The sequence below is a fragment of the Protopterus annectens genome, chromosome 13.part0 (assembly GCF_019279795.1).
Source record: "Protopterus annectens isolate FY-2018-M chromosome 13.part0, PAN1.0, whole genome shotgun sequence".
Lineage (NCBI taxonomy): Eukaryota > Metazoa > Chordata > Ceratodontiformes > Protopteridae > Protopterus > Protopterus annectens.
Window position 1 is genome coordinate 661,353,238 of NC_056747.1, and position 25,462 is coordinate 661,378,699.

At 41.7% G+C, this 25,462-nt stretch overlaps 1 protein-coding gene across 4 annotated transcripts in view; it reads right to left on the minus strand.

Annotated features, from left to right (window-relative positions):
* INPP5K (inositol polyphosphate-5-phosphatase K) overlaps positions 1-25,462 on the minus strand; it is a 1,033,350-nt gene that overhangs the window by 598,814 nt on the left and 409,074 nt on the right. For all 4 annotated transcript variants that reach the window (XM_044054345.1, XM_044054348.1, XM_044054347.1 and 1 more), the window contains exons 5-6: positions 23,729-23,845; positions 23,217-23,392 (exon numbers count right to left, since the gene is read on the minus strand). In XM_044054345.1, the coding sequence (XP_043910280.1) occupies positions 23,217-23,392; positions 23,729-23,845 (293 nt within the window). The remainder of the gene's footprint in view (positions 1-23,216; positions 23,393-23,728; positions 23,846-25,462) is intronic.

A 25,462-nucleotide genomic window follows, 5' to 3' on the forward strand; every position in this document is an offset into this window, starting at 1 on the left:
TCCTGCAGAACCTGTAGCACGTCCGCAGTGTAAAGGTGTCTAAAGGGAATCAAAGCCCTATCATCCACAGAGTTAGGTTTAGGGTGGACATTTGAAGGTGTATTAGAGTTCCCTTGTAGGTCCATCCTGAGGGGTAACTTGGGGTGACTACCCTTGGCTAGGTGATGAAGAAGGGGGAACCAATGCTGTCTTGGCCAAAAGGAAGTCAAGAGTTTTGATTGTTCTTTCTGAATTTTCAGCAGCACTTTCTGAATAAGAGGGACGGGGGAAATGCAGACACAAACATCCCATTCCAAGGAAAGGAAAGCGTGTCCACCTTCCATGTCCCAGGGGAGGGAATAACGGTACAATATTTGGAAAGCTGTCTGTTCATGGGGGAGGCAAAAAGATCTACCTGTGGAGTACCCCACTGATGAACCAGGTACAGGAACACATCTCTGTTTAACATCCACTTGTGGGACTGAGTCATGGACCTGCTTAATGAATCTGCCATCATATTCTGAATTGATGGGATGTAAAGAATAGTTGTGCAAGAACTTACCATAGCCTTACATGCCCTTCTCTTCCATGTTGCAGTATTCATTACAGTGGGGAGGTTGCTGCCTGCAGTGCCGCCATCCGGCCAGTATACCAAAGTCTTTGCTCCTGGATAGTATGTGTGATGCCCCTTGTCAGGGTCATAAACCGACGTACGGTATAAAAGTGATGTTTGCACGTACTATCTTCAGAATGAACTGCCGCATACAGTACTACTCCTGTGGGTTAACAGAGGGTGATAATAGGGAGACCCTTAGACTTGCATGTAGACTACACCTAGGGTAGTAGGTAGGCTGTGTTTAGTGGAGAGACTGGAGGAGAGAATGACTATGTCCCCACAGGTAGGCCATGGTATGTTAGTAAGGTAAGGAAGAGGGGCAGGTGGGTGGGACTAAATACTGCAACATGGAAGAGAAGGACATCTAAGGTTATGGAAAGTTCTTACAGAACTATTCTATGTCCTTCTGTTCTCATGTTGCAGTATTCATTACAGTAAGGAGAGTACCAGAGCTTTAGGTTTGAGCCTGGGTGGAGGATTGGGTTCCCTGGTTAATGAGGCCTTGGAGAATTGACCTGGCAAACCCCGCTCTTGCTCTGGAGGCTAGGTCTAGTTTGTAATGTTTGATAAAGGTGTGAACCAAAGTCACAAGTGGCAGCTTCTAAAATGGAAGCATAGTCAATCCCTTTGAAAAAGGCAGCTGAGGAGGCAGCTGCCCTGGTAGAGTGAGGTTTGACATGACCGTGCACGGATTTTCCACGAGAGGAATAGCACATGCCAATGGATTTTGAGATCCATAACGAAATGGTCTGCTTGGATACTACCTTCCCTAAAACTCTCGGATGGAAGGAGATGAATAGTTGGTCAGACTTGCTGATAAGTCTGGTTTTGTCTAAGTAGTACCTCAGTTGCCTGTGGACATCCAAGGAATGGGTAGTCCTCTCTGAGAAATTTTGTGGATGAGGGTAGAAAACCGGTAGGTTAATGGTCTGGTTTAATGATAGTTCATTAACCACCTTAGGCATGAAGGAGGGGTTGGTTCTGAGGGCACCTGTCCTTGCGGAACATAAGATAAGGAGAGGTAGCCATAAGGGCTTGTATTACTGATACCCTCCTGGCGGAGGTGAGGTCCACCAGTAGAACTGTTTTCAGGGTGCATAGTTTCAGGGATACTGAATGAGCTGGTTCAAAAGGTGGCAATGTAAGTTTTTCTAGTACAAAATTCAGGTCCCAAGGAGGAGGTGTAGGCTTTCTGGGGGGTCTGATATGAAGTACTCCTTTCAGAAAAAGCTTAACTTCCAGTCTGGAAGCCAGAGGAGGTGATATGGGCAGACAAGCAAAGATGGCAGATAAATGGACTTTGACTGAAGAGTAAGTTAGTCCTGAGTGAAGTAGCTCACACAAATAGGAAAGGACCATAAGTATAGAAGTAGTCAGAGGGTCCTGTTTTTTTCCACGGACACCATATGGAGAATCTGTTCCATTATATACATAATTTCTCCTGGTACTAGGTTTTCTGGCCTCCTGCAGAATATTGAGTATGTCCTCTGAGTATAGGTGTCTGTAGGGGATTAGAACACCATCACCCATAAGGTCGGTTTCAGATTGTTCACCTGAAAGTGTAGTAGAGATCCCCTGTCCTGTGTGAGCAGGTCTATTTGGTGGGGTAACCTGTGATGACTGCCCTTGACTAGTAGGTGGAGAAGGGGAAACCAATGCTGTCTTGACCAAATGGGGGTCACCAGCAGGATTTTGGGTCTGTCCCTCTGTATTTTTAGGAGGACTTTCTGAATCATAGTGAAGGGAGGGAAGGCATAGAGGTACCTTTCCTCCCAAGAAAAGGAGAAGGCGTACAATTTCTAAGCTTGTGGGTGTCGGTCCCTTGTGCAGAATCTGGGCATCTGTCTGTTCTGGGGGAGGCAAATAGATCTGCTTGTGAAATACCCCACCTGTGGATAAGATCCAGGAATACCTCTCTGTGAAGTATCCATTCGTGAGAGGGAGCTGATGTTCTGCTGAGTGTGTCTGCCATAACATTCTCTGTTGAGGGAATATACACTTCTACCAGATGAATCTGGAGTGATGATGCTAGGTTCCATATCTGGATGGCCAGGCTGCACAGAGGGTAGGAATTTGATTCCCCCCTGCTTGTTTATGTACCACAGGACAGTCATATTGTCTGTGATCACTTTCAGGGTTCCTGGCTGAAGAGCTGATTTGAATGTTAGTAGGGCTAACAGTAGTGGCCTCATTTCCTTGATGCTGACATGGTCCTTTTGTCTTAGGTTGGACCATCTGCTTGCACAGAGAATTGATTCTGGTTTATTAGTAGCACTGCACCCCACCCCAAGTCTGATGCATCTGTGGAGACCTGTTGTAGGGGGCTGGAACCTGTAGGGGGGTTCACTGGTTGAGGTGAAGTGCTGATACCCACCATTGGAGTTCCTTCTTCAGACACTGAAGTAGGGGAAGGGGTGAGTCCAGGAGCTGGGAATGTTGGCTCCATAAGTTTTTTAGGATCCATTGGATTTTTCCCATGTGGAGTCTTGCCAGAGGCAACATGGGTATAAGGGATGCCATGTGGCCTAACATTCTTAGGAATTCCTGAGCTGACAAGGAGGAGTATGTAAGGAGTTTATGAAGTATAGACAAAGGTCTAGGATTCTTTGGCCTGGAATGAAGGCTTTCATTCTGTCTGTTCTGATCCTGCATCCCAAGAAAACCAGGTCTTGAGAGGGGGGTCAGGTGAGACTTTTCATGGTTTATGGTAAACCCTAATTGAGTTAGGGTGGAAATCACCTGTTGTAGGTGGAGTAGAAAGACTTGGTGGTCTTGATGAAGAATGAGCAGATCATCTAGATATGAGTATATCTGCATACAAGTCCTGCAGTGAGCAACGAGGGACATTAGACACTTTGTGCACACTCTAGGAGCAGTGGAGAGTCCAAAGGGCAAGGCAGAGAATTGAAAATGGCAAGAATCTATTGCAAAGCAGAGGAATTTCCTGTAACCTGGATGTATAGGAATGTGCAGGTAGGCATCCTTCAAATCCAGAGCTACCATGAAAGCCTGGGTTGGTATGAGTGGTAACACCAGGGGTAAGGTATTCATTTTGAAGCTGGGTACCTTGAGAAAGAGGTTTAGGAAAAGATAAGTCTAGAACTGGCCTAAATGGACTGTCTTTCCTTGGTACCAAAAACATTCTGGAGTAGAAGCCTATGTTTTTTTGTGGGTAGGGTACCTGTTCTATGGTGTCCTGAGCTAGAGGTTGTTAAATGATGAGTGGAAAAAGATGAGTTTGGTTTGTAGGTGGTTGAGGAATACCCTGAAAGGATGGTAGCATCCACCAAGTCATGAAATATCCCCTCTGAATGATGGAGAGGACTCATTATTCTGATGTAATTATCCGTCAGGAGGGTAGGGAGAGGGTGAGATGAAGGGATAGGGGGATGCTTGGGTTTAAAGGGTGGCAAGTCACAGTGTAGGTGGTCTGGTTTGGTCAGACTGACTCAGAAAGGGTGTGGTGGAAGAGTTGGTGGGAACCCTGGGAGTAGAGCTTTTCCTTGGTTGTCTATGCCCCTTTGACTGAGGAGCTGGATGTGAGGACTGTCTTCTAACAAAGGAAGGTTTTTGTTGGTAGTTCCCGTGGTATCTGCGTATAGGGGATACCACTAAATGTTTAAGGTTTTGTAGTTCTTTTCCCTTTTCTTGAAGGGATTTGAGAAGCTCTGCTGAGGCTTGGCCAAACAGGACCTTATTGTCCAGGGGTGTGTCAAGCAATTTTGTTTGTACATCCATAGGGAGAGGTTGTAGTCTCACCCAGGAATATCACCTCAAAACTGATCCTGATGTAGCAGATTTTGATGAGGCTTCCACAGCATCACAACTGCACTTGGAGTGCCTAGTCACTTGGGATGCTGTGGAAAGTAGGGTGTTGATTTGGGCTTTAATGGGAGAGTCAGGAGCCTCAGAGAGGAGGGTAGAAGCTTTGGTGATGGTATCCAGAACATACCTAGCCATGTGTGTGTGTGACAGTTGAGAGCTCTTATAGCCAGAGTAGGAGAAGTATAAACTTTCTTCCCTAGTCTGTCCATGAATTTGTCTTTACCCATGGGGTAGAAAGCAGCAGAAGGCAATTGTCTTGATGTTTTGTCAGCAGAGACTGAAATAACTGCTAGGTCTGCTGGAGGATTTTTAAAAAGGAACTGGGTTTCCTGAGAAACCTTATAGAAATGGTCCGGACATTTTGAGGCTGGTGGTTGTGAGTCTGGGGACTGAGAAGCAGCCAAGAATGCATCCTAGGAAGCAGGTAGCAAGGGGGGCACAGCAGAAGGAGACGGTTTTTCCATTTGTAATAGGTCAAAGTACCTTTTCTTGGTGTGAGATACTTCTGATGCCTGCCACTTAAAATGTTCCCTCATGAGGGAGATTGCGTCTCCAAAGGTGAATTCTTCCCCTGGAGACTCAGGAGAAAATAAGTCCTCCTCCTCTGGGGTAATGAAATCCTTGGGGTAGTCTATTTGTGATTCATAAGTAATAGACTCCTCTGAAAAGGAGTAGTCTTCCTCTGATATCTCTAAAGGGGGTTGAGGAGAGGTGCCAGGTTGTAACTGTGTCTGCAAGGCCTGAAATGCATTATTTGGTTTCTGTGTTCCTCCATTTACTCACCAGGGAGTGGGGAGTACGTCCTCTATAAATCAGATTTAAACTATTAGGGCTACCTAAAGTCCACTCTTCAAATTTTCCCTTAAAACTACCTTCCTCAAAGTATACTACTGTCCTATTTAGTGTATCCTACAACTATAAATTATCTCTACTTGACTCCCAAGTAGACTATTCTCTATCTGTATAGCTGTCTATTCCTTCTAGCATGGAGGCTGAGCTCTCTCAACATAGGACTGGCATGACCAGACAGGAGGGAAAGGTACACACACACTATAGACCCAGTCTCACATAATACCATCACAACCTCAAATCATACACATAAACACACAAAGACATACTCGGAGGCTCTGATCAAAATCAGAACACAACACCTGCAACACATAGACCACACAGTCAGAGTGTCAAGCAGTCCCAGACACACTAGTCATTGGTGACTCCATAGTCACACAGTGGCACACGCTCACCAGACTGAGTAAGGAGAAGGTCACAGTAAGCTGTCTGGGTGCTCCAATCACGCATGCACATGCACTCAGGTCTCTCTCAACAGCAGGTACAACGACTCAATCATTTGTCCACTGCTGGTGTGCGACCCTGGAGGCGTACCTCCTTGGACTACATGAAACTCTCTGATTATAAGCAGGTATGACCCTGACCTTGAGCAGTATCCTACCTTCACCAAGAATGATGCCACAATACAGAGATAAGATGATCAGCTTTAACAATTGGCTTAAACTCTGGTGTCATTCAAAGGGGATCCAATGTCTGTCTGCCTGGGATGACATGCTGGACAAGCGGCTCTTGCCACCCCATAGTGCCTTTTTAGGCAAGGCTCAAATTCTAAACCTACCACCCTAGAACAAAACAAAGAAAAAAAACTAAGGGTAATGCTGCTCAATGCCAGAAGTCTCAACCTCAAGATGCATGCACTGTGCTGTGACAGAAACCTGGTTCAAGGCTCCTGAGAGCACCCCAGCACTATCAGGTTTCCTGGACAATACCAAGAAAGGAGGAGGGTATCCATATTCATCAAGGACACCCACACCTCAAGATTGGTGGCAGGAAACCATCCAGGTGCAATTAACCATAGGCAAGACTGCTCTGCAATTTGTAGCATGTTACAGGCCACCCTCGCAAACTCAGGAACCTCATATGGCCTTCCTGAAAACACTGGAGGGATAAATGTATCTCCGAACACCATCATACTAGGTGACTTCAACTACCCTAATATAGACTGGGAACACTACTCAAGCCCAAACACTCTAGCCCAAAAGTTCCTGGAATTCATAAACTCAAATGCCATGGAACAACTAGTCACCATCCCACAAGAGGAGAAAACATACTTGATCTCATCATCACGAACATGGGAGCACAATGTTCAATGCGGAAGTATACCTCACTGGTGAGATCTGATCACAAACTAATCTTGCTGGAGGTCCTCATCCCCCCACCGAAATGAAAAGACCACAGTAAAGAACTGCCGACTTCACACTTCTAAAGACTAGTGTGGTCTCCTTTAAGGCCCCTGAGCCGGTTAACATTACTCAAACCGCTGAATCACTTACAAATGCCTTCTACCAGCACCTGCAGGCTGCATGGATCAGGCAATCCCAAGCAAAACAAAGACTCTTTGTACCAAAGGCAAGCGTCCAGTCTGGTGGACCCCAGCCATAAACAAACTCTACAACAAAGGAGAAAGCTACTACAAGATAGAGCAAAATCCTTAAAAGGTAAGACACCGCTGATCACTATAAGTAAAAGCTAAGAGCTCTCATAAAATCATCCAAAGCTAATTTTGAGAAAAATAGCTAAGGACTCTAAAGACAACCATAAGGCATTCTTTAGCTATGTCAGAAACCTAGGAGGAAACTCCCAGATATGCTCAGAATTACTTCAAAATGATGTGAAGATTACTGATCCTACAGACATTGCCAACATACTGGCTGAAAGGTTCAGTGCAAACTTCTCACCTCCCCTAAAGGAGAGATATCTATACCAAATGATTGTAGCCCGCCAAACATCTCTACGCCCAGGTGAGAAGTGCTCTCTCCAAGACGAAGAACACAGCATCCATGGGACCTGATGGTGTCCCCGGCTGTGTGCTCCATGAACTCAACGAGGAATTAAACCCACAGTTAGGACAGCTGTTTAATCTTAGTCTCACCTCCGGCACATTGCCAGGAGGTGGGGCTGGCGACTGTGGTCCCACTCCACAAAGGCGGTGCCTCCACCGACCCTGGAAATTACCATCCCATTAGCTTGACAAGCCTTATCTGCAAAGCCATGGAGAGGATCATAATGGATCTCATAAATAAAGACATAGGGAACTTGCAGACTTTGGATCCAACCCAGTTTGGCTTTGTCAAAGGCAGATCATGCCTTCTAAACTTGGTTGACTTTTGAAACAGTCACCAAGGCCATTGGAAAGGCAGTCCATACAGCCTACCTAGACCTGGCGAAGGCTTTTGATACAATACCTCACTCGGGTATCATTGAAAAACTCATCAACTTAAATGTAAACCCATACATTACAAGATGGGTTGCAAACTGGCTGAGTGACAGAACCCACAGGGTCAGAGTTGCTGGCGCCATGTCAGACTCAAAGCCTGTCACAAGTGGTGTCCCACAGGGCTCAGTCCTGGGCCCACTCTTGTTTGGCATCTACTTTTCTGAAGTACAAGCAAACACAGGAGGGTTATGGCTGACAAAGTTTGCAGATGACTGCAAACTGGGCCGTAGTTGAAAACACATCCGACACAGATATCCTTCAGAAGGGTCTCACAGAAACGGATAACTGGTGCCAGAGCCATGGCCTAAAGTTAAATGCCAAGAAATGCATAGTCATACCCTTCGGGAAAAATAAGGTTACCCCTAGCTACCATATAGGTGGCAATTCCCTGAACACAGAAGTTATTAGGGACCTGGGAACCCAGGTTGACAGTAGCCTTTCATTCGACACTCATATTGCTAAAGTAGTTAGGAAGACCTTCTACATTGCCCACCTTATCATGAAGGGATTCACATCTAGATCAAGGGAAGTCATAGTCTCCTATACTCATCACTCATCAGACCAATGATCGAGTACAATGCCCCATGAATGTATCTGACCCGACACTTGCAGCAGCTGGAGAGGCCACAAAAGTTCCTCACCAAAAAGATAAAGGGTCTCAAAAATCTGTCTTATGCTGCCCGACTGAAAGAACTCCAGTTATATTCAGTTGCTTACCGCTTGCTCAGAGGTGACCTATGCCTGACATACAAGGCCATGTCAAACCCAGATTTGATAAACATGCTTCATCTCAAAATCTAGATCCCTCAGAGCCACAAGAGACTTAAACCTCGACACAGTTATTAATAGGATGTGCTGGAGGGATAGATTCATCACCCAAAGACTCCCTATGCTGTGGAACAAAATCCCGGTTTATGTGAGGCAGAGCACCTCGCTGGCCTTGTTCAAGAGGAATCTTGACCAATAGATGGGAGATCGCAGATACACCCCAGGGGTTACCTCAGTGTCACTGCTCGACAGAGGCACAGCAAAATAATGGGCATAGTTTCTCCAAACTAAAGGGGGGCTAGGCTTATAAATGCCCTCGGGCTGATAGCCTAGTATGAACCTATGAACCTATTAAAGAGACTTTGTGAAAATACTTCCCATCCAGGAACCAGTTAAGGCTCAGGATGCCTTACTTTTTGTTTTTTCTTCAAAGGGGTAGCCGGTGGAGAAATAATCGGAGCTGACGTCTGTTTGGGTGGAAGCGTAGGAGCAGGACCCTCCGACTGAATGAGTCATGGTTCCCCTCCGCCATCAGGATCTGATGACCGATTAGCCTCAGCAGACGTACCTAAAGTTTCCGCCAATCCCAGCTTCCATTCAGGTTCCTGGGCCTGGTTTGGAAACGGAGGTCTGAGAAGATCCCAGGCTTTCATCAGCCTCAAGAATTTGCTCAGATGCCTAAGGCACAGCGTGAGATTCCAGCCTGATTTTCTTGGCCTTCTTCCTCGACGTCATAATCTCTGATTTTCTTCTAGTTGACGTACTTCTTAATAGTAATCAAAAGGCAAAGAAAAACCCAACAGGGCACTTATCTTTATCAGTTGATGAAGCAGTCGTCTAGTCTGGAGCTGTAACTTTAACCAGTCATCTGAAAACGCAATCTGCTTTCGGAACTGGCAAACAAGAGTCCGACATTCACTGCGGCAGAAATATCCTGAAGAGGGTACATGCAGACATCACTTTTATACCCTATGTTGGTTTATGGCCCTGACAAGGGACGTCACATGTACCCTCCAGGAGTCTTTGGTATACTGTCCGGATGGCACAACCTCTCCACTGTAATGAATACTGTAACATGAGAAAAGAAGGACATAGAGCCTGTACAGAAACGTGACTCTGTTGAGCTGAGCAATCTTCCACTCATACAGAGACAATCTGCAAAGGATGTAGGACTTTTTCCCTCTCTGCTTGTTGATGTACCAGAGGGCTGTGGTGTTGTCTGTGTACCATCTCAGCACTCCTGGTAGGATTCTGGACTTGAAAAATTTTAAAGCAAAAATGAAAGCCCTCATTTCTTTGTTGATATGTTCCCTTGACTTGGGGGGGGGGGGGTCCAGACATCTCTCACCCTCCAATTCCCTAAAGTTGCACCCCAGTCCATGTCTGACATCTGTGTACAGATCCTGGTTGGGGGGGGAGTGGATGGAGGGGAAGGTCTGCATTCTTTGTAACCTGTGAAATCCACCACTGTAATTATTTTGTTAAGCAGGGCAAGAGTGGAAGCACAAACTCCAGAGGGTGAAGGTGTTGTTTCCAGACTGTTCTAGGGAACCACTGAAATGTCCTCATGTGTAGCCTTATCAAGGGTACCATGGGAATAGTGGAAGCCATGAATCCCAGGAGTCATATGAACTCTGGCAGTCAGAGATTGTAGTGGAATTAGTTCCTGAAAGTAAGTGGGGAGAGAGGATTTTTTTCTGGAGGTAGGTAGGCCATTATTTAGATTGTTAGAATTTTGCAGCCCAGGAAGACACGGTCCTGGGAGGGGGTCAGAGTAGATTTCTGAAGGTTTATGGTAAACCCCAGTCCCCTCAGAAGGGACATAGTGTAGCCCAACTGCTCCTTCACCAACTTTTGGGATGAAGCCTGGATAAGGAGGTCGTCCAGGCAAGGAAAAATTTGAATACCCTGCATTCTGCAGAAGGGCAAGATGGGGGCCAAACATTTTGTGAAAACTCTGGGGGCCGCAGAAAGACCAAATGGCAAAGCAGAGAACTGAAAGTGAGAAGAATCCACAGAGAACCACAGGAATTTCCTGAAACATAGACGGATGTGAATGTGAAGATAAGCATCTTTTATGTCCAATGACACCATGTATGCCTGACGAAGAATCAGGGGAAGGGGTGTAGGAAGAGTTAGCATGTGTAAAGTAGGGACTTTCAGAAAGGTGTTTGGATGAGATAAATCTAAGATAGGCCTCCAGCGGCCTTCTTTCCTGGGAACTAGAAACATCCTGGAGTAGAACCCTTTTCCCTTTTCATTTGGAGGCACCTCTTGGTACCCTGGGATAGCAGGGAATACAGGACTGGAGGAAAGAAAGCCGTTTGGTCCTGAGGGGGTTGTGGGATACCTCTGAAGGTTGGCATGGATTCCCAAACCATGAAACAGCCTTGTGCGATAATGGCAAGGACTCAAGAGTCCTGGGCTATCGGTTTCCAAGATGGGACAGACAGGGATAGGTGAAGAGAGAGAGGAGTAGAGGGGTTCAGGGCCTGGTAGTCACAGGCTACCAGGTTTTGCCTGAAAGGACTGCTTTTGAGATAATGTGGAAGGGGAAGATCTAGTCGGGGCCTATTTTTCTGGTATCCTTTTCCCCCCTTGGGAGTGTGATACTAAGAGGACCTTCTCCCAAAGGTGGTCCTAGTTGGATAATTCCTCTGGAAGCAGGGAACAGGAGAAACAAAAATGTGCCTAAGATTTGTAGCTCCTTCCCTTTTTCCTGAAGGACTTTAAAGAGATCTGCAGCTGCAGAATCAAATAAAGCCTTGTTGTCTAAAGGTGCATCCATAAGCTTGGCTTTGATATCATCTAGCAAAGGCTGCAACCTAAGCCATGAATACCTCCTTAAGACAGACCCTGATGCTGCTGCTCTGGCTGAGGCCTCCACAGCATCGTAACTACATTTTATGGTGTGCCTAAAACCTGGCTGCAGGATTTAAAAATGCTAGATATTTTGGCCTTGTTAGGGGCATCTGGTAGTTCTGAAATGAGTTTCATAGCATCTGCCATAAGAGCCAGGAAATATTTAACCATATGGGTTTGGTAATTCATGGCTCTGAAAGCCAGAGTGGCAGATGTATAAACTTTTTTTTTACCCAGTCTCTCCATAATTTTACTTTCCTTATCAAACGGAAGTAAGGAAGTGGAGGGTAACAACTTGGAAGTTTTATCTGCAGCTACAGAAATGGTAGAGGGGTCAGAAGACGGAGCCTTAAAGAGAAACTTAGATTCTATAAAGTGCCTGAGGATGCTATCAGGGCATTTAGTGGCTGGAGGTTGGGAGTCTAGGGACTTGGAAGCAGCAGAAAAGGCATCCAAAAAAGCAGGCAAGACAGAAGGAATGGCAGAGGGGTTAGGGGACTCCATGGTCTCAGAGACCTGACACCAGTCCCAGTTGAAAAAATCCTTCATCTGCACAATGGTCTCACCAAATATAATGTCCTCCCCCAGGAGCATCTGTGCCATTAGACTCCTCCTCTGGGTTAGCATACCCCAGAGTAGAAGCAATCAGTGAGGAATAAGTTAATGACTCATACCCAGATGAGTCCTCCTCCTCAGAGGAAACTTCTTCCACAGGCCTTTTCCCATGAGTGGAGAGGGCAGGCCTGGACAGGAGCTGGAGGTTGGCATAAGGCCATAAAGGCATTAAAGAAGCCTTGTGTAAAGGCCTGCCAGTCAGGGGTTTGGTCGGAGGGCATTGCCTGCTGGCCAGAAGAAATATGCTTTGTTTTTTCTTCTTAGGGGCTTCCGACATATGATGAAGAGTTGGAGGGCCAGACATCGGCTGACATTCAATGACGTCCGAGAGAACATCTTCTTGAATTACTGAGTAACCCCACGTGGATCCTTGCCGGCGATTGGTTTGGACGCCTGTGAATTCCTCTGGGACGTGCTAACAGACACCTTGATAGCTTCCCCCAAGGTACCAGTCAAATGAGATTTTGTAGTTTCCGATACAGCCTTTGGGCCTTCACTGGCCTCGTGAGGGACACCCAAAAAAACAGAGCAGCTGTAGGGTCAAGCCGAGGCTTCTTGGTCTTCTTGGGTTGTGGCTCTTCCGAAGGTCCAACATTGAGTCCATATCCCATGCAAGGTGCTTAAGACGTTGATTTTCCAAGTACAGCCTAACTAAGGGAAGAGAGACAGCTCCTAAGGGTCTTAGGGATGAAGGCCTTACAAATATCACAAGCCGTACAGTTGTGTTCTGGGCCTAAACAGAATAAACAGAGCTCATGGGAATCATTATGTGGAATCTGCCTTCCATACTGACACTTGCCCTTCCTAGCTGACATTAACTCACAAGAAACAACACAGTAGCAATTTAGATAATAAAAACTCCTATGGGTACTTATCTGAAACACTAGCGAAGCACAAAGGCGACTTTCCAAAGTGAACGACAACCCGCAGCTGGCAGTCAAGCAGGCAGCAGAAAAGTTCTGAGGTGGATGCGTGCTGACATCCGCTTTATACCTAATGTCCATTTATGTCCGATGTACAGTGTGAAGCAGGCCATTAAACGTACCTTCACAATAGCATTTTAACCTTGGTATAACAGCCAGATGTACGAGTCAACTAGAGGCAGACTCCCTCATGTTATGGATACTGCAGCATATGAATAGAAGGACATCATTAGTGCCCGGCGGCAACTTGGAAGGTTTGTCTGAGATGAGGGATACTGCAAGCTGGGTCTGCACAGGGTTTTTGTAGAGGTACTTCAGTTTATCAGGAACTCTGTAGAATCTGTACAGCCATTTTGGAACAAGAGATCGAGAATTAGGTGCTGTAGAGTTGGCTTGAAATGCATCCAGGTAAGCATCTAGCACTGGCAGAACTGGAGGAGGAGCACGAGTGCCCATCATTAATAACTTGCAGTATCTCTTTTGCACTTCTGACACCTGTCTGAATTGCCATTCAAAATCCTTCATTGTGCTTTAAGATTTTTCCAAAAGAGGCCCCTTCCAAGGGGGGAATCTTAAGAAGACGAATTTGTTTTGGATAGTGTAACTGGGAAGAGCAGTCAATAGAAAGATCAGAATCTCTGTCTGGTTCCTCATCAGAGGAGGAGGAGGAATCTAAGACATGTTTGTGTGGTGTAGACTGAGAAAGCTGAGTCACAAAGGAAGGTGGCTTCAGAGATATGACTGGCTTGAATAACCCCTGAGAAAAATCAATATATTCTTTCTCCCTGTTTGCAAAAGGGGGCATGGAGTGCGTAAGTTTTTGTTTTTTCTTCCTAGGGGTGACATCCACCTGAAGCAGCTTAGAGGGTTCTAAAATTTGCCCCATTTCTAACAGGCAACCAAGAATCTCTTCTCACACAAGGATCTGAGGGATACCTTGAGGGCCCTCCAACATAATGAGTTGCAGTTTAAAGGAGGACTCAATTGTCTGCAAAGCTTCAGAAGCTGTACTGGCCTCCAGCTAAGTCACAGCAGAGGGCCCATGAAAAGACGATCAAGATGATTAGCATTCCGTGGGTACAGCCACCTCAGTGGGTACATATGATTCTGAGATGATGGCAGGAGAATCCACTCTAGGTATTTTAAGTTGTTTCTTAGGCAAGAGGGGTATTAAGTGTGGACAGCCTAGACCATAGGATTTTAGGAACAAACAACTGACAGATGGAACAGGATTTATAGTCATGTTCTGGGCCTAGACACAACAGGCACTTAAATGTGCAAGTTTTCATATGGAATTTGTCTAATGCACTCGCACTTACCACTCCTAGGTGACACATAACAATTAGAAAAACAATCAAAAGTCTAGAAATGAAGGATCCCAATGAAGCACTTATCTGATCAGATAAGCAAAGCTATGGCACTGAGCTACCACATGATCACAGTCCATCAGGTGTAACAACCTGTGCTCAGGTTGGTGTCCAGAGAGTCTAAGGATCTCATATGCATGTCCAACTTTATACTGCAATGTCTGCAAGCTGAGGTCATCATCTAGATGATGGTACCCTGGACGGGTGTCAACGAGCTACAGCCCATCTTTTAACAATACTGCAACAGTGACTCAGGACATTTGGAAATGTGATCCAGACACACACACAACCTTACGAAATGTCTGAAATCTGGGTGACTAGGGATGTGATGATCAACATTTTTCAAGTCTAGTGTTACCAGAAAACTTGAAAGAGGAATAGAGGTTTCAGGTTGTGAAGTGACATCACTTTGGATTTGTGCACTATCACAAACAGGTATAGGACAGAAAGATCCAGAACTGGTCTCCAAACATTTTCTTTCTTTGGCAGTAGGAACATACTTGTATAAAAAAAAAAAAAAACTTCTCCACTTGGGAAAGAGGAACTGTTTCTATCACTCCTTAGGACTGCGTGTGATGAAGAAACAGTGGAAACAAGAGAGTCTGATCTGGAGGACGAGGAATGATTTCCCCACCCCCACCCCTTAAAAAGGAAGGCTTTCCTCCTACTGCCATTTGTAACTTGATGAATGATCTTCAGAATCCATGCCAAAGAGAAAAATGGAGATTTGGAGTTTCTCAAAGAAAAAAAAGGGGGGTCGGGTTGGGAGTGGGGGGGGTCACAAGACCTCTTGGACAGTCATTCAGACTTGTTGGACTGTCGTTTGTTTTGCTAGATTTCAGGCTTCTTTTTTTGAACCATTCTTAAATGTCTATCTATATTTTGTTGGACCTGCATTCTGCATTTTGCCAAAAATTGGATAAGGAGATATAAAATCCCTTCAAAGTTTTAGAAAATCAGGGCAGAAAAACATTACAGATTCTCTGGATCAGCTTACCCCTTCATTACACTTTTTGATCATCTCTACAGGAGAGGGGTTAAACACAATCTCCATACAAGGAGGAATTTAAAATCTAATTTTTAACCTCATCTGGGAGGTTCTGAGAATGCAGCTATGCAAACCTCCTCAAAACTGTACCAGTGGCCATAGCCCTGGAAGAAGTATTAACAGAGTCATACACACACTGTAAACCGTGAGTAGTGACCTGTGCAATAGAAGAAACTAAGTTATTTAACCCAGATTTCCTTCTCACAAGAAAATGCAGATAAAATATTCCTCATAGTTTCACAATTTGTCAGAACAAACCTTAGCCTGACCATTCAAAATTCTGAACATCAAAGTTGCAGAAGAATACACTTTTCCCATACTTATCAATAATTCTCCTATCCTTATTAGAAAGAGAAGAAATGAAATTAACTAAGTGCTTAGCAGCAGTGGGATCAACTAAAGCGATATCTGCTGGGTCAGGTTTGGGAACAGTGTATAAAATTTTAAAAGACTAAGGAACTTTATACATCCTAACTGCCTTTTTAAGTACAGCTGGCTGACTATCAGGAAAACTACAAGCAGTCTCTCACACATCCCCTAAGGCAGACAGAACAGGTGGAATGGGTACATGTTCTGGAAAATACTTCTGTAACAACTCACAGTATTTTCTGAGGGACTGAGAAACCTTAATGTATTCTCCAACTGAAAACACTGGCACACTCTAACAATAGTCTCAGAGAAAGAGAACCCCCTACAAGGAGAATCAGAAATTGACCGACTGAATAAGAATCTGAGGGAAAAAAAAAACTGTATCCATCCCTGCATCTTCCTGTTCAGATCCAGAATCTTGAATCTCTTCAGGAAAAGAACCCCCACTCTCTATATTACTAGAAGCTACTTTACAATAACGAGGAGTAGATACATGCTTTGTTTTCTGTTTCTTCTTTTACACGAAAAATGGGGCTGGCAGTGTTACTAATGGCAGCAGCAGCTTCTCCAAGTATAGGCACAGCATTCAGATGCAGCAGGGAAACCTTCACTGTTCCCTCTCCCAGGAATGACAACAGTGGTTCTTCCTTGCCACTGAGTGGAACTCAACAGCTGCAGAGGTCATGGCTAATCTCCAGCCCATAGCGGCTGTAGGTGCTACACCAGACGGATCTGGGGTAACTCACTTACAGCTGAGGCAAATTGCTAGCCAGTTGTGGTTGCAAAGGATGTTTCCTTAATTTTTTTCTTTTTGTGGCTGAAAGACAGATCAACCGTGGAACCGGTAGTCTGTTCCATGGTAAAGCCGAAAATGCTCCCTCTTTCCAGAAGAAGACAAGCAGCAATTGCTGGTAAACACTAACAATCTACAAAAGTTACTTTTTGGCAGAAAAACACAGTAAAAAGCACTTTAAAATACTATGAAAATCCCACAAAAGTAAAACAAACAATTTCTCCACAGAAAAAAATGTTTCTAGTTTCTTTACACCACTTTTAAACGGACAAAAAAAATAAAAGCTCCACTTAAAAGTACATTACATCCTCGAGAAAGTCCATTAAATCACAACACTCCTATCTTTAAAATAACTTTCGTGAAGAAAATAATAAAACATCAGAAAAATTAAGAAAATGGAAATCCGTTCCCCAAAGTGAACTTATCCGCACAGCAAAGGAAGGCACAAGTCAACAGTCTATCTTCAAAATTCTCAGAGAAGCATATTATTCAGTGGCAGTAAAGCACTGAACAGCTTTTCTCCCAAACTTGTCTTTCAGTCAGCTCTGCTTGAGCTGCCTGACAGTTTAGGCACGTGGAAGGTGTCTTGAAGCTTTGGAAGCTGACTGGTTGTTATATTCTTGTCAGGATATAACTCATAGATAAGGATACTGCAGCAGTGATCAATATGCTAAACAAACACATATTTCACACCTGTACACTAGTGTACTGTGGAAATAAATGGTCTTATTCTCTTAACTTACTACATTTTTGAGTGTATCTACTCAACAAATATATAAAGAAATAAAAAGTTTGAAGGTGTAGTTGACTCTAAGATGTACTAATATTGCTGATGGTGTTTAGGTTTTGGTCTTGTGTATAATGTATTATATTTTACTTTTGCTTTGGACCTTCATGAATATGTCCATCCTAACAAAAACTAATTTGTTGTATATTATGTATAGTTAACCAGATATAGACACCCAAGTCTTTTTATTTTCAGGAGTGACTTGCTCACAGCAATAGTCATCAAATGGAAACTGAAGGAACCAGATCCACTATAGTATGAGGCATATAGCCTTAATCCACTGCATACTTTCAAAAGATAAACCATTTTTGTTACAAGTGGATCATTCTGGAAGAAGGGCCCTTGTCATCCAACATGCTCATCTGTTCAAAATAAAATTAAGATTTTTTTTTAATCTCAAGAAAAAAAAAGTGACATGGCAGGGGCATCCATCTGGATGAGACTATGGCTATGTGTTCCAGCCATTTCCTCTGCTTATGCAGCACCACAATATGATGCTGTTTTGGTTTTCACTTTTACTGAATATCCTTCAGAAGTTGAATCTTAAGCTTTTGTTAAGTAGCTTCTAAGTAAGCTGTCAATGGAGTTTTTAAGTGACACCATTTGATTTTTGGTTATAAACTCCTAGATAATTAAAAATAAAAATTAAAACTTTTTTTTGTTTAGTGAGTTAACCCTAATTTTTAGGGAGTCCCAAGGGAGGCCACAAATATAAACAGATTCTTAACATGAACAGTCAAGTTAATTTTTACAGCAGATCAAGTGAGTGAGAAGGCTAAACTAATGGATTAAACAATCATATGCTTAAAAATAGAAACATTGAAGTAATAGTATAAGAAAACTGACATGAACAGGTGAAAAACACTGTGAAGATATACAAGAGTTACCAAGCAATAATAAACGATGACATACAGACACTACATGTAATTATTTACACTGGAATATATGAATACAATATAGTTTCTTAACTGGCACAATAGTTGCATGGATTAGTTTTATTAAGAAGTTCTTTTTTCTGCATAATGTTTATACTTGTGGTAGATTTTACTTCATATGGCAGTAAATTCCATTCAGCACCGAGTTAGATGTTGCTGCCATTACTGATCCAAAGAGATGTTCTGTTAGAGTGCACTAGATATTTGCTAGAACAGATATGATTTATGCTGAGGGTGTGCCAAGAGAGGAGGGAGGTAAGTGTGGGGCACTGAACTTTAAAAAGACGATTGTGGGCAAATGTGAGGTTCATGTATTTGAGTCTGATGTCACACATTTCAGTTTGCATAGCATATCACAATGGTGTGCTCAAGAGGGCAGCTGCGCGACTAATTTAGCGATTTAGTGGTACACTGACAAAATTTTAGATATTACTGTTTTCTTGGGGTTACAAATTGCAACAGTGTTCTAAAATAGTTTTGGTATAACAACTGAGATAACTAGCACTAATGTTGACTGGATTACAGGCATCTCTATTCTGTAAAGTGCACAAAAGGTTTTTGTTTATGTCTTTTACTAAATAGTTAGAATGCTCTTTAAAATCAGTTTGCAGTCTAAGGCTACTCTCACATATTGTCACTGAATTGAATATGTTGCCAGTTTCACTTTTTAAGAGCGGGTAACGTAAATGAATTATTGTCTTTGAAGTTTTCTGCAAATACTGTTAGCGTAGTTTTTAGTTTTTACACATTCAGCATATTTTGTTTGAGAAAAGTCAGTATGTTACAGACAGAAGTCTGTATTTCTAAAATGAGTAAGTTTGGACTACATGTAGACAGTATATGCACTGAATCGTTGGCATACTGAATGTAATGGAATCCATCAGTTTGTAGATTGAACTTGTATGTAAAATACAGAGATTAAAGGGCCCTGGAGCATTATCAAATTTGATACGAGCTGGTAGAAGGTTGAATTGTCCTAAATCACTGCCTGTGAGCTACCATGCAGCTATAAGGCAAATCTTGCTAGTGTGGTGACCCTGTAAGCCTAATAAATGACATTTATTGAATAATATTCAGTTTTTTTCAAAGTCCAATGCCTTGAGAAGTCCAGGTATAATGCTGAGGTGCACATTTTATTTATTTATTTCTATTTGTTGACAAGGATAGTCGGGCTGGGCTGGGCTGTGGGCCACTTCTCATCGGAGTCCCATTGAGAGAAGCTCAACAGGCAGTACAAGCTACCATTTATAACTTTTTATCACTCTTGATTGTGATACCTTCAACTACTCTGATGGAAGGGGTTTGGGTACTACATCCAAAAAGGAATCCATGTAAAGTTGTTAACTTAATGTATTGTGAAAAGTGTTCAGTGTTTTAAGATAACAGTCTAAGCAAACTCGAAGATATGAAGTTCTAAACCTTGCTCTGATTAGTGCCTTTCAACGGCAGAATTATTTTTGATTGTTTGTTTAGTGTGGGCAGGACACTCCTTAAGCCTTTGGTTCATTAATGTTGTAAGTGGAGGAAATATAAAAAGCAGTTTCTTTAAATATGCAGAGGGAAGACTATCCAGTGATGGTGACGTGGTGTAGTGTTTGAGCTTGCAGAGAACTAACTTTACCTCCTTTACTGTTAGTAGTGAGAAGGCAAACTGAGGGTGGGATAATGGCTTAAGGTTTGCGGCCTGTGGTGATACACTATTGTTGGAGAACTACTAAATAATGCAGGGAAAGCAGTCTTCAAAAATATGTTATATAAACTTGATGGTTAAGTCAAGCTACTGAATTCTACTCCAGATGGCTATCAGGCTCCATGATGTTGCCCTAAGTTTTATTCAATCAACTTACACCTGCAAACAGTGGGACTCTGAGCAAGTCACTTAACCAGTGTGCCCAGACAGACCCTGGAAATGAATGCTTGTGTCCAGTGAGATTCCCACTTAAATAAATTAAATTATCATTGCTGTTTTTGGATTTGTCAAGACTTTTGCTTAGTATATTGTAGAAAGATGCTAGTGCATTATGGATCTTCTCTTGTAGACTGGTCAGTGGCATTCTTTAGTTTTCCTGCTCTGGTTCTGCCACCTCTTGCTTCTCTGTATTTGTTGAAGAATGCAAGGCGTCCTTGAGTTTTGAACAAATCCCAAGTACAGTCATGTGCCTTAGTTCCATTATGTATTTGCTGATCCAAGATAAAGCGGAATTCTGTATCCTAATTTGAAGAGCTCTAATGTATTATCATCAGTGTTGGTACCAAAATTTAACCATGTCTAACTAATTGCTATTTGAGTACAACTGGTGATAATGTTCCAGCTTCTTACATACTAGTTATTTTTTTAAAGGAAAATTCACATTTATGGCAGTCACTGAACAAATGGAAGGGATGTCAACCACAAACCAGCAACAGAATCAGTCACTATTACTTGTTAAAACAGAAGACGTGAAAAAACAAAATCACAGCCTATGACTAGCAAAAAAATCAAAGGACACGACTTGCACCATAATAGTCATTGCAAGATGATTTTTTTAATCCAATTCCAAGACCACCTCACACAAAGTAACAGCATTTAAGCGCACATCTCCTGGTTTGTTGTTTACACACGTTACCACTCTCTTAGCACTCCATTTTGTCTGCCTGTGATTTTCTTCTAGAATTTGCTGCAGCCTGTGAAAAATCTCAGTTTTCTTCTAAAATTTGCTGCAGCATCTCCTACCTTGTAAGGTCACTTATACACAAGTAAGTACAGAAGGGAGTCTGCATCTCACATTTTCAAAGTAATTCAATCACTGCTTTCAGTTCCAAAAGGGTTAAAGGGTAAAGAACATATCAAAACACTGCTGAGTTTCTGAAATGTGAACCGTCATTCTTGACTTGCTAAAAACATGAAATGAAAAGGCCACATGAAACCTGAGCTTAAAATTAAGACTTAATAAAAATCAAGTAATTTAGACACTCTTTACAGCAGAGGACATAAAACTCAGGAAAACATCTGTTTAATCTTACTAGTACTAACAAAAAAGGGATTTGTGCCTGAAGTTATACTGGCATGAAGTACTACTAATGGACAAAGGCAGGTCTTTAATGCTTTATCCCATGCACTGGTCTCCTCAAATTATCTAGGGTATGATCCCAGTTTTCTCATTAGGTGTAATAGATAATTATTGACCATGGGATGGGTAATGCCAATCTATAACCAAATGGAATAGGTTACTTTGAGCAAAAAAAGGAAATTGGCTAGGCTTAACATGGCCTGCAAGGGGAGCTAGCCTAATACTTACACCTATGAACCTATAAAAAGCAGACATTTTGATTATTACTATTACAAGTCGATGAAAATATTAGGATAGCTGTCTGGTTGTGACACATAACGGAGGCAAGGACTGCACTATGGCAAGAATATGGCCTAGCTGAGAAACTAAATTGCATCAGTATGGCTACAGTAGGCTAGTTTATGATACACTTTGTAATATAACACATTACAAATAATACTTAACACTTAAGAGTGAAGCAGTGGTATTAGTACTACATAGATGATCAAATTATGACAACAATTTGATTTATCCAGTCTTTAGCTTGAGATATCCCTAAAAAAAAAATTACAATGGCTCAAAACATAGTCAAAGAAAGCCAGGTTTCAAGGCAGTGAGTTCTTTGTCAATAAAGACAGGGCCCCAAAGGTAAAAAAGGGGCAAAACGGCATCGCAGTGTAGCACACTGGGGGGACAGGCCATGACGGGAAAACACGATCATGCAATAATGGCTCTCCCCAAGCATGTAATTTTGGGGTAAAGTATAAAACAACTCAGTGAAAGTAAGGATACATTTAGGAGCATTAATATTAAAACAATAAAATATTAACAACAAACATGCTTTGTTGTTCTGGCCACATTTTTGTACTTATTTCATTCCGTTTTACTATGAGAACAGTACTTGGGAGTGAAGTATCAACCCTTGACTAGATAAGTTCAACACGCATGCAGTTTTATCAATGAGGACTGCTTAGCAATCTGACAAGTTTCTGTGTTTCTGCATTGCCTGCTTGTGCTCTAAGATTTCTGCCTATGCCATTTTTCTAAGGAGGCTATTTTAACTGGTTACTACCTTCACTGCAGAGGAATATTGCCTTACGTCATGTCACACCTAATCCTACCTAAAAAAAGTATGATATTCTACAGTCCTTATATGTTTTTATTTCATGAATCTACTGCCCCCTTGTGTCCAACCAGATATTAAAGGTGCTGCACAATGTAGAACATGCAGACGTTTGCTACTATTTCATATATCAGTCAGACATTGTAGTGACTTCTTTTCCTCTATTAGCGGCTGTGCTAAAAAGCACTGCCATACTGTTAACACTGGTGAAATTAAAGATGTACCCTCACATGTTACAGCTGGATGGTGCTACATGAGCATAAGCCGTAACCAGCCACAAAAACTTTTGACTTACACACACACACACATATATATATATATATATATATATATATATATATATATATATATATATATATATATATATACTTCCATTTCTTTCTTCATACAACCGTAAGATACACAAGGAAATCATTAAGCATCTTCCTCTAATCTACGGTAAAATTCCACATTGATTATCTCTGCCCAACATTCTTTCTGAAGTACAGTTTCAGGCACCAGCCCTTTTCCCCTCGATGGGTCTCACTAATGCTCTGTTAGTTTCCATTGTTCACACCCTTCTCCTGCTCATAATTCCTCTCTCCCATCTGCTACAATACCCAAACTGTTTATTCAAATACATTCCCAAGCTGTCTGTCCCCATGTCCTTAGATACAACTATTACCACATTGCTTTGTTACATGGCAACTGATGGCACCTTCCCTGTTTCCCGTGTAAGAACTCTTGTCTTGGGTTAGCTTAAGAGCATACATAACACTGCACTTCAAGATGAAATCTAATGCTTTTCTCATTAACATTTAATAAGAACAGTAATTATTAAATATGCAGTCAGTTTTGGCAACATCGTTTGCTAGTGAGAAAAAGCATGGTGATCGGTATGAAGGCACTCACTCGTGATCCAGAATACTTGGTGACTTTGTTCCCGGAAACTGCTGCATCTCCAAAATATTCTCAAATGTGTCCAGCCGCTGGTTAGCGTTCTCCATATGTGCAGGTAAATGGCAGTTCAAGAAACAAATCATGTGGCCATAAAGTGACAAACGGATGGCAACCCCCCCTTTGTTCCCCTGATAAGGAGAAAAATCATACAGCAGTAAATTTTTTAAAAAACAACTACTTCAGTACTTGCAAACTAGAATATGTTATGCCAAGTGGCCTCAAAAAACTCATCTCTTCTTGGCTGAGGACAGTTTTGCAGCACTATATTTAACTGACTTTTCAAAGAAGTGTTGCATATTAAAACAATAAACATATGAAGGGTGTAGTATGTAATGTGCTAAAAGAATAAAATTAATCTTACAAGACCTTCCTTTTTGGTAATGTACATGGAAAAGTGAGTCATTTACTAAAATAGTTTAATGCTAAATAATTTTTCTAAAGCTAAATCACTCAAATGTACTTACCCAGTATCCATACAATCCTGACCTAGTGTAGCTGCTTTTAATGTCTCGAATAAAGGGGATGTGGCAGTATTTGACAAAGATCAAAAGAAGGAGCCCTTGCATCCGTAGAGAAGAGATCTGCAAAAGGTCAGAAAAAGCATTATGAATTTAAAACAGTCCACAAGAAATGTAGAACAAAACATCTTCAGGATGGGCAAATGTTACAAAAAAGCTGGGAAATTACAATAACTCTATTTAAAAATGTTAATAAACTGGGTAAATGCTGTCTGAAAAGGTTAATTAAAAAAAAAAAAAAAAAAAAAAAGATTTTTTTTTTTTTTAACAAACCTGTTAAGCCTATACAGAAACAAGTATGTATTGATTCATCCAAAACAGCAATGATTGTACACTGCCACCCATACCTAAAACATAGAACAATCAACTGAATAACAACACACATACAGTTACAAACATACTAACTCCTAGCAGAGTTTTTCTTTTTTTTTTTCCAACCCAAAGATCACACAACAAAGAAAGGTCACATCCTTATCCCTACTATAGTGCAATCTTGCAACAACAAACTGCTCCAGCAGTCTACAGAAACATACAGTGAGAGTGCAGCATTTTTTTATTAAACAGCATTTTCTGATCTTAAACAATATGTTTAAATAGCAAAATATTTAAATACTACACCATGTAACAAATTGGGACACAGCTTGAACACATTTAATCAGTTATGTTCTCAATCATCTGAGCATTACCCAGCAACATATATATATATATATATATATATATATATATATATATATATATATATATATACACATATATATATATATATATATATATATATATATACATATATATATATATATATATATATATATATATATATATATATATATATATATATATATATATATATATATATATATACACATATATACTCAGAAGGCAAGGAATGAATGCTTAACCTACCCATTATGTCCATTTTTCCTAACAATTGCATAAATTAGTGTACATTTCAATATTACTGTTATAATGGTTTTCTGCATTTCATGTTCAAAAACTGCTACGTCACTGTCCATCAATGTGTGTGTATGTATCTTTAAGAAGCTATCCAAGGGCTTGCACAAGTGCATAAATACTGAGCATGTGTGATCCTGATTGCCATTTTGTAGTAAGCTGTTGAGATGTAAGCATGTATGTATGTAATGTCCGCCTGTTAGTTTATATTTTATGATGCTGCCTGATGTGTTTCTATGTATTACAGCATCTAAAGGAAATACCCCGCCTGCTTGTCATCTATGTTAGAGAGGGACGAGCGACATGGTGTCAGAAGTGGCATGTCTAAAGGGACATGACGTTAGAATAAGAATGGCCAAAATGATTTGCTGCCAGAAAGAGTTCCATTTTCTTCCATTTAAATCCAAGAGGCACCTGGTTGGCAGTGGAGGAATATAAAGGTGTGAATCATCCCTACTGCACGCATAATTCGCAAAACAGGTCAGAAATGAATTTCAGATGTTGAAAACCTGTTCAAAACTATTTCTTATTCGTAAAATATGAAACGAGGTATACTGAATGCTCTAAATGATATCTGAATAAGTTGAATATTTGAATTACTATGGAAAATGTTTGAAATAAAGTCCAAATTCCATAAAATTAATAAAATAAAAGGAAATGACTGCATTTTCGCTAAACATGTACTTTTTGTATTAAAGATATCAGAGTTATCAGAAGTGTATAAAGTGT